At 46.7% G+C, this 10,000-nt stretch overlaps 1 protein-coding gene across 1 annotated transcript in view; it reads right to left on the bottom strand.

Annotated features, from left to right (window-relative positions):
• Window positions 1-2,388: 2,388 nt before the first annotated feature.
• The window catches only part of ddr1 (discoidin domain receptor tyrosine kinase 1), a 23,307-nt gene continuing 15,695 nt past the window's right edge, over window positions 2,389-10,000 (bottom strand). Inside the window, exons 8-19 of the mRNA XM_030785598.1 lie at window positions 9,797-9,831; window positions 9,240-9,243; window positions 8,890-8,943; window positions 7,951-8,117; window positions 7,264-7,489; window positions 5,708-5,821; window positions 4,845-5,155; window positions 4,211-4,338; window positions 3,725-3,922; window positions 3,083-3,347; window positions 2,747-2,896; window positions 2,389-2,529 (exon numbers count right to left, since the gene is read on the bottom strand). Of these exons, the coding sequence (XP_030641458.1) occupies window positions 2,389-2,529; window positions 2,747-2,896; window positions 3,083-3,347; window positions 3,725-3,922; window positions 4,211-4,338; window positions 4,845-5,155; window positions 5,708-5,821; window positions 7,264-7,489; window positions 7,951-8,117; window positions 8,890-8,943; window positions 9,240-9,243; window positions 9,797-9,831 (1,793 nt within the window). The remainder of the gene's footprint in view (window positions 2,530-2,746; window positions 2,897-3,082; window positions 3,348-3,724; window positions 3,923-4,210; window positions 4,339-4,844; window positions 5,156-5,707; window positions 5,822-7,263; window positions 7,490-7,950; window positions 8,118-8,889; window positions 8,944-9,239; window positions 9,244-9,796; window positions 9,832-10,000) is intronic.

The following is a 10,000-nucleotide window of genomic DNA, read 5'->3' as shown; positions in this document are numbered from 1 at the left end:
AAAATGTGAGGAGTCAAGCCTGGGCAGGACTTTAAACTTTTATTCCACTCAGAGCACTTTCAGAATGGGTCACCAATTCTCCTCTATGAGCCTGACAGCAACAACAAACACACAAACTGGTGGAAGAAGGGACCCCATCAGATGGGACCAGTAAAACCAGTGCTCGCTGAAAACAAACCTGTGAAGAATGATCAAGCCCAAGCAGAGGGAGAGGGAGAGGTACGGGTACAAAGATCAGAATCGGGACCTTTTATGGTTTTATTTGAAAAGGATAACTTTATTAAAACGCCTACAAAAAAACACCAACAAACAAACAGGGGTAATGAGAGGAGTACAGACAGAGTAAGGTCAAACCCGGAACGCAAGGGAACGCCATATATTAACAATGAACATCATTACTTTCCTTTTATATATATTTACATTGTTTTTTCTCTCTCTCTTTTTTTTCCTTTTCCTTTTGGTTAAATGCCAGATACAGGGAGTGGCTGTTACGGTACATTTATAAAAATAGATTTTTTATTTATTTATTTATTTATTTACTTGTAGAGAATGGGGTTACAGTGTATCAAAAAGATGGCAAAGGTTCATTCAAAAAACACAGTCATAAAACTTCATGTTAAGAGTGTTACTGACTGACTGACTCTCTCGCTCTCTCTCTCTCTTTAACTCTTACATAAACACAAACACAGAGAGATAAAAGACAGAGGACCTCTGTCCCAAATTGTGTGTGTGTGTGTGTGTGTGTGTGGAGTGACTACACAGCACTGGTATCTCGGTTGGAAAATGATGTGGGACGAGTATTTCTCAAGAGTGAAATATTACAGTGTCACATGACTTCAGCACAATCTCTCCATCTCCCAGGTCATCCTCTCCTCCGCGGTGTCCATTTCAGGGCAGGGTTCATTTCATAAACACACACACACACACACACACAGACGGTTAGGAGAGCACCCACATAAATCCACTAACCACCAGCCTCTCTTCATTTTACACGGGGAGACGACTCATCAGTTTTCGTTTCTACAGGTGCATCTGATTCTTTCAGAGAAAGAGAGAGAGCGGGAGAGAGAGAGAAAGAGCTTCCTCCTGTAAACTCATGTGTGTTGATAGGAAAACACTGGATTATCGAGGGAAAGAGGTCTATTATCTGGATGCCTTGGATTATTTGGGATTACTACATTAGATTATTATGAATTACCAAAAACTCCCTTGGTTTCACAATTGCACATATCACTTCATAAGAGGGTTTGCTGAATCTATGCGTTTCCATCGTGTTTTGTCTACACATAATCCCTGTTTATGGTTTTGGACATTTGCGTCTGAGTCCCGTGACTGAGGAGGTGTCATGGGTCATGTGTCATGTGCTTAATACAGGTTACACACCAGGACACACGACAGGGCTGTTCTCACAGAAACACAGAAGCAGGAGCGCCATCTAGTGTCAGAAAAATGTCATTAACGCTACAAGGAGTGCTTCCATTTTAAAACCCCCACTGGGGAGTGACTGGGGATTGTGGGAAATGTAGTTTTATACAGTGAAACTCAGAAGAGACAGGAACCCTCCACCCGGTCAAGTCCCGCGTACGACTCTGATCTGAACCGTGTTAAACTATCGAGGATGAGTCTTCCCAAAAGCCGTGGAAAAGAGACAGCGAGTGATAAAGGAGAAGATGCAACGAAAGTGTCCTCAGCGTCAGACAAAACTCAGGCCTTTCGATCTCAGCTAAGCAAAGGTTCTGATAACGTTATTAAAATGTTCTATTATAATGCCTCGATATATGAACATCAGGAACAATGTTTCAGATTATTGTACTCAGATTTCAGTTAGTGGAATCACTGACATTAACAAACTGTTACTGACAAAAGTCAAATCTGATTCGCTATTTGATCTCTAGTGTATGGTTTAGTAAGATTAAAATCCACTCTGTCTGATACAAAGGATTATTCAGACTCACAATCTGCTATATTCGCTTTTGACTGACGGGTATCAAAGCCTATTAAAGCTGCTATGATACGTAGTGCGTAGCTTTAAGCCCCACCCACCACCCACCACCAATTACATTCACCTGTCGACCGGGGGCGGAGTTCGTCACAAAACTGAACACCGAACCAGCGGCATATCTCTGCCCCAATCGACCTATCGGAGATCGCTCATTTACATAGGAGCCACTGACTCCGCCTATTAGAAAACCCACTTGGCTCCTGACTGACAGATCCACACACCTGCAAACCGAACGAGAGGAGACAAACTTTCACTCTTTCTCTCTTGACGAAGCCCTCCGTTCTGAAAAGAGAGAGCAGGCACACAGAGAGAGAGAGGGCGTCTCTCCCCTGATGTTTTCGGTGTCTCTCTCTCTCTCTCTCCCTCTCTCTCTGTCTGTCTCTCTCTTAGACCATGTTCATGGCGTCCTCGGTGAGGAAGGTGTGGATGTGTGTGAAAGAGGGGCGGAGCTTAGACTCTCTGTTCCAGCAGCTCAACATCAGCTCATATAAACCCTGAGGACACACGGCCGGCCGACACAAATACACCTGACACACGCACACGGATACACACACACACACACACACAGAGAGAGAGAGAGAAAGTGTGTAGACATAAAAAAAAAATGAATAAAATGTTAAATATCTTGCAAAAACTGCATGTACGTATATGTGTGTGTGTGTGTCCGAGTGTGTGAATCTGTGTGTGTGTGTGTGTCCGTGTGTGTGAATCTGTGTGTGTGTGTGTGTGTGTTTCTGTGTATACCTGTCTGCCGTGGTCCCTGAAGAATTCTCCGGCGTTGTCGATCACCTGTTCATCGGTCATGTGTGAGTACGGCTGTTCCTGACACACACTCAACATCTCCCACAGAGTCACACCAAACGCCCAAACGTCACTGGCCGTGGTGAACTTACCCTGTCACACACACACACACACAGACACATACACACACACGCACAGGGAAAACACAAAAAAAAGTTACATTTTGGTTTAGACATTTGTGACCAGTTTCATCAGTTTCATCTAAGATGACACACTTTCCAGGATCAGCACTCCTTGACTTTCTCCAACACACACACACACACACACACACACACTCACCATGAGAATACACTCCCAGGCCATCCAGCGGATGGGGAGAACAGCTCGACCCTGGATCCTGTAGTAATCTCCAGCATACAGATTACGGCTCATCCCAAAATCAGCGATTTTAATCTGACGCTCGCCTCCGTTCCCGCCCACCTCACCCCTCTCCCCGCCCACCAGGCAGTTCCGTGTCGCCAAATCACGATGGACGAAATTCAGGGAGGACAAAAACTTCATCCCTGACGCTATCTGACTCGCCATAGAGATCAGAGCAGGATAGCTGACCGAGAGAGAGAGAGAGATCAGACACAGGTCTTAGTGTGTGTGTGTGTGTGTGTGTGTGAAAATGTGAGAGTGTGTGTGTGTTGTGTGCGTGTGTGTGTGTGTGAGAGTGTGCGTGTCTATGAGTGTGTGTGTGAGTGTGTGTGTGTGGATTTGTCGAGTCTTGTCCAGAAAGATTCAGTCAAACAGGTTCAGTCTGATTAACTTTGAGCATGTGTGTGTGCGTGCACGCGTGTGTGTGTGTGTGTGTGTGTTTGTATGTGTGTGTGTGCGTGTGTGCGTGTGTGTGTGTGTGGATTTGTCGAGTCTTGTCCAGAAAGATTCAGTCAAACAGGTTCAGTCTGATTAACTTTGAGTGTGTGGGGGTGTGTGTACCTGATGGTGTACGAGTTGTGGACAGGACCAGTCTTGTCCAGTAAGACTCGACTGGAGAGGTACTGGTTGAGGTCTCCGCTCTCCATGTACTCTGTGACCATGCAGAGTGGATCAGTGCTCACACACACACCCAGCAAACGGATTATGTTCGGGTCCTTTAACCGCGACAGAATCTTCACCTCCTTCAGAAAATCATTCCTGACCCACACACAGAGAGAGAGAGAGAGAGAGAGAGAGATTAGGAATTAGTGTGAGCTGACATGAAGGTGTCAGTCATTATTATAAAGAGAACAGTATGGATGTATAGAAGAATGGATGAATGAATGAATGAATGAATGAATGAATGGAAGAATGGATGGATGGATGGATGGATGGATGGGTAGATTTGAGGCAATGACAACAGACTTACATTAGCATTTAACCCAATGCACTGACTCTCAGTGTGTGTGTGTGTGTGTGTGTGTGTGTGTAGAGACAGTGACTGACCTGGCATTTTTAGAGGCGTCTGGTCGCAGTATCTTGACTGCCACCAGCAGAGGGCGCCCCTTCCTCACATTGAAGGGGAACTCCAAACTGGGTAAATCCTGTGGATTCTCAATCTCACACAGATGGACCTGCTCACGCACACACACACACACACATACGCACACACGCACATACACACACCACACACATACACATAAACACACACAGACAAAAACTATGTTAAGTATGTTAGTGATGCCAAGAATGCCAGTGTGCTTGTGAGTGTGTATTGGAGTATGTGGGTGTGTGTGAGAGTGCATGCGAGTGAGAATGTATGGTTATGAGTGCGTGTGTGTGTGTATGTGTGTATGTGTGTGTGAGTGGGTTGTATGTGTGTGTGTGTATGTGTGTGTGTGTGTGTGTGTGTGTATGGCCCAGGGTTAGCTAAAAGTGCAGCTGGACAATGAAAATCTCTTTAGAAGTGCACATTCACTGACTCATAGTTTCTCTTACGTATGTGTGTGTGTGTGTGTATGTGTGTGTGTGTATGTGTGTGTGAGTGTGTGTGTGTGCGTGCGCGGGTGTGTATATTTGTGTGTGTATGCATGTGTGTGTGTGTGACTGTGTGTGTGTGTGCGTGTGTGTGCGTGTGTACCTCTCCAAACTGGCCTTCTCCCAGTTTCTCTTTAAAGACCAGGCACTCTCTGGGCAGCTCTGGGAGGGGCGTGGCCAAATCAGTGGGCGTGGCACACAGGGCGGGGACCGCGTACGTGTTGTTGCCGCTGACTCCCTGTAAGCTGATGATGTCGGCTTCAGCATAATGAGGCACGCTGGCTCCGCCCACTGGCAGGAGAAGAGGGGGCGGGGGAGAGGCGGAGCTAAGGTGGGGATAGGGCGGGGCCCCAGGATAAGGGGGCGGCTCCTCTTGAGTGGGAAGGGCCTTCTCGTCTACGTCTAGAGCACACGCTGAACGAGAGACAGAGACAGAAATATAATGGTCTAATGTCATTAAACTATGTGATGGTGTTAAGGTGCCTGTGTGTTAGATCTTGATTTAGTTCCTCACGTCATTCAAATTACACACACACACACACACACACACACAGGGCAGAAGAGTATAGTGACAAAAACACAGAGACACTCTGAGGTCAATGTAACTGTGGGCCTTATGACTGCACAATGCTTTGTAGAGTGTTTGTTACACGTTCGTTACACGTTATTACATGTTTATTACACGTTTAGAAACGTCTGTGGGCTGTTTATAGCGTGTTAGGTGAGTTATAGCATGTTTGTAGCATGTTTGTAGTGTGATTATAGCCCATCTCTGGTGTGTTGGTTGTTTTTCTTAAGTTTTAAGGTGAAGGAAACTCGTTTGTATTGCCACTCTGTGGTGGATATCACCCATCTCTCTCTTACCTCACGGGCTGATTTTACCCCCCTCAAAGGGGCAGATATTTACCCAGCCCTTTACTCTGGGGCAGTTATTACCCCCCGTTTCATATGAGCCCTCTCTCTTACCCTGGGGGGCGTTTTGGGGCTTTTCTTGGTCGCTGGGGCAGTTTGTCTTGGAGCTGGATGTGTGTCTCAGGTCAGACAGCAAAAGGTGATAGGCTGGGTTGTTTAACAGCAAGGCTGAGAGAACACACACACACACACACACACACACAGAGACGGAACAACAACGAGGTACAACACAGCACAACACATCACACACAAACAAACACAAACACAAACACAAACACAAACACAAGACAAGAGGACAGGGTGGTTAGGGTGCAGGGTGTTACGTTTACGCTGGTGGGAAATGTCTGAGCACAGGTCAAACGTGTGTTAAGTTCATCGCAGGCAGGTCACACACTTAACGGAATGATTCACACACCTTCCTCTCTTCTCCCCACCATCCTCCTGACCTCCTGACCTCCACACACCTCTCTGTACAGATGTGGGATTTGAGGAGCCTGTACAGATGTGGGGTTTGATTTGGCCTGTACAGATGTGGGGTTTGATAGGCCTGTACAGATGTGGGGTTTGATGAGTCTGTACAGATGTGGGGTTTGATAGGCCTGTACAGATGTGGAGTTTGATTTGGCCTGTACAGATGTGGGGTTTGAGGAGTCTGTACAGATGTGGGGTTTGATGAGTCTGTACAGATGTGGGGTTTGAGGAGTCTGTACAGATGTGGGGGTTTGATGAGCCTGTACAGATGTGGAGTTTGATTTGGCCTGTACAGATGTGGGGTTTGAGGAGTCTGTACAGATGTGGGGTTTGAGGAGTCTGTACAGATGTGGGGTTTGAGGAGTCTGTACAGATGTGGGGTTTGAGGAGTCTGTACAGATGTGGGGTTTGATCAGCCTGACTGAGTGTAGTTGGGGAATATTGTTCTCCACACAGTGAGAAACAGTCAGGGACACTAGACTGGCCTCAGCAGGAGACAATCAGTCAAACCAATCAAAAACCCAAAGCCGTACATTCGTATTCAAACGTAAAGGATGAGGGTGGAGGAGAGAAAACCGGTGAATCCTTCCCTTTAATGATCACCGTTATCATCATGTTCATCAGGGCATTCGTATGCGTTCAGTAACGGAGGGTTACAAGCATTCACTGGGACTGACTGGTTATAAACACGTTACAATGATACACACAGCATGCCTCTGGATATAACGTGTGTGTATATAGCGTGTGTGTATAGTGTGTGTGTATAGTGTGTGTGTGTGTGTGTATAGTGTGTGTGTGTATGAGTGAGTGTGTGTGTGTGTGTGTATGTGTGTATAGTGTGTGTGTATATAGCGTGTGTGTATAGTGTGTGTGTGTGTATAGTGTGTGTGTGTGTGTGTGTATAGTGTGTATAGTGTGTGTGTGTGTGTGTGTGTATGTGAGTATAGTGTGTGTGTGTGTGTGTGTGTGTGTGTGTGTGTGTGTGTATAGCGTGTGTGTATAGTGTGTGTGTGTGTGTGTATAGTGTGTGTGTGTATGAGTGAGTGTGTGTGTATGTGTATGTGTATAGTGTGTGTGTGTGTGTGTGTGTGTGTGTGTGTGTGTATAGCGCGTATAGTGTGTGTGTGTGCGTGTCTCACCTGTGCTGTCACACTGCTCCCGTGGGCGGAGCACAGTGCTGGGCTCTTGGTACTCTCCCCCGCTCCCCCCTGCTCCGTCTCTCTCTCTCTCCCTGTCTCTGTCGTCACTGAAAGTGTGTATGCGCTGGTAACGGCTGGAGTAGGAGTGTGTGTTGTTAATAACCACACTGTCCGCAGGCACAGAGAGATGGACACGCAGCTCATCACTCGACAGGCTGCCCTGGGCCTGCACACACACACACACACACACACACACACACACACAGACACCACAACCAAATGAATCATTAAATGAAAAAGGTCATCATTACAAGACCAAAACTGAGTGAGCTGGTATGACATTGTTACTGTCTCTTTCACTGCATTATATTTATTCTGACATCACGTAGACTCTTGCTCTGCACCCTGTTCGTTATGAAATCCCTGTTTTGTCTCTAAATCACTCTTCCTGCCAAATCCCTCAGTACACAGTATGGAACCACAACTACACGATCTGTGACCTCATTATGACATCACGACTAAATTAAACATGTTGCAGTGATGTCCTGATATCACTACAGCATTATTATTTTTTTTGTTCTGCACTGCAGTTATCCTTAATCAGACATATACACAATTAACAATACATCAACACACAAAATTATCAATCCAACAAACACATACAGACACACAAAACCTCTCTCTCACCTTGCCCAGTAGTTTCTTCCAGTACTGCCTCCACAGAATGACAGCTATCACAGCCAATAGCAGCAAGATGATTCCCACCAGGCACCCAATCAGAATAGCTGTGTTACTGCTGTCGTCCTTAGCAACAGGCAGACCAGCTCTTGGGGTCATTACAGTGAATTCTGTTCCTGGAAAATACACAACACACATTAATCAGTCTGTGTGTGTGTGTGTGTGTGTGTGCGTGAGCATTTGTGTGTGTGTTTCTGAGTATGTCTGTGGGTGTGTGTACGTGTGTGTGTGTGTTAGTGTGCGTGTGTGTATGAGCATTTGTGTGTGTGTGTGGCAGTGTGTGTGTGTGTGTGTGTGTGTGTGTGTGTGTAAAAATACTTAGATGAGGAGTTTTGACGGATCCCTGTGTGATACTACATAAAACAGACGGCATTAACATACATAAAACAGACAATATTAACATATAAACAAAACATGACATGCTGCATGTTTTACACCAACAGACAGACAGACAGAGAGATGGACAGATAGAGACAGACAGACAGAGAGACAGGCAGAGAGATGGACAGATAGAGACAAAGAGACAGAGACAGACAGAGAGATGGACAGATAGAGACAGACAGACAGTACAATGTGGTCTGACAGACATCATGCTCAGCTTGTATTACACTGCACAAATACCAACCAAAACATGCCAACTCACACACGCACACACACACATGCACACGTACACATGCATAGACACACACACACACACACGCCCTGGGGTGTGTAATCGCTTTATTAGGAGCATGCGTTTAAAAAGGCAACCACATCAAACAGAGTTTTGCATGAAAACTCATAAAACCAAAACGCACATGCCATAGCAACCCCCAGAAACTGTTTGGCAACAGTTCCTCTCCTCCCCTCAGCCCTCGGCCCTTCTCTCTCTCTCTCTCTTTTTCTTACCTGGCTGAGAGCTGTTGGCGGTGGTGTGCGGCTGGGTGGGGGTCGTGGGGGGGTCTGGAGGAACGAGGGAGGAGACGTGAGAGAGAGAAGGAGAAATGAGGAGAGAGAGAGAGGGGGAAAAGGGAGCGGAGGAGAGGAACGGAGGAGCAGATGGGGGGATGTGAAAACGAGTGTGACGCTGTTTTCAGCGGCCGTCAGACAGACAGACAGACAGACGGGGGTTCAGTAAAACCGTGTCTGGACCCGGCCCAGTGGAGCAGAACCAAGAAACGTGTTTTATCACAGACGGCTTCTTATTCACTCACACACGTCTTCACTCTGTTCAAGTTCTCATCAGGATAAATTCACACTTCTCTAACCCTCAGGTTAACAGTGTCAAATAACAGACACAGTGTCAGGATTCAAACCCAAAACCCCTCGGGTTAACAGTGTCTGATAACAGACACAGTGTTAGGACTCAAACCCAAAACCCCTCAGGTTAACAGTGTCTGATAACAGACACAGTGTCAGGATTCAAACCCAAAACCCCTCAGGTTAACAGTGTCCGATAACAAACAAAGGCAGGTCAGTCAAACTGAATCATCATACTGAAGCCATGAACACTACTGAGGCAAGTCAGCCAGGCTCACACACACACACAAACACACACACACACACAGACAGACACACAGACACACACACACACACACACACACACACACACACACACAGACAGACACACAGACACACACAGACACACACACACACACACACACACAGACAGACACACAGACACACAGACGGACTCACCTGTGGGGTTACTGGTGGTGTTGGAGAGGTCGGGGGAGTAGGATGAGCGTGGAGAGGTGCGGATTGGAGGATGAGGAAGAGGAGTGGAAGATGGGGGAGGTGGAGGGGGAGGAGGAACAGGAGGAGCCTCTGAATCATCATCTACAAACGGCTCTGAGAGAGAGAGAGACAGAGAGAGAGAGAGACAGAGAGATAGAGAGAGAGACAGAGAGAGAGAGCGAGAGAGAGACAGTGGGAGAGAGAGAGAGAGAGATAGAGAGAGAGAGAGAGAGAGAGAGGGAGAGTGAGAGAGAGAGAGAGTGAGAGAGACAGTGGGAGAGAG

The sequence above is a fragment of the Chanos chanos genome, chromosome 9, assembly GCF_902362185.1.
Source record: "Chanos chanos chromosome 9, fChaCha1.1, whole genome shotgun sequence".
Lineage (NCBI taxonomy): Eukaryota > Metazoa > Chordata > Actinopteri > Gonorynchiformes > Chanidae > Chanos > Chanos chanos.
The sequence above is the reverse complement of the archived record's forward strand: the minus strand, read 5'-3'. Positions and strand labels throughout refer to the sequence as shown.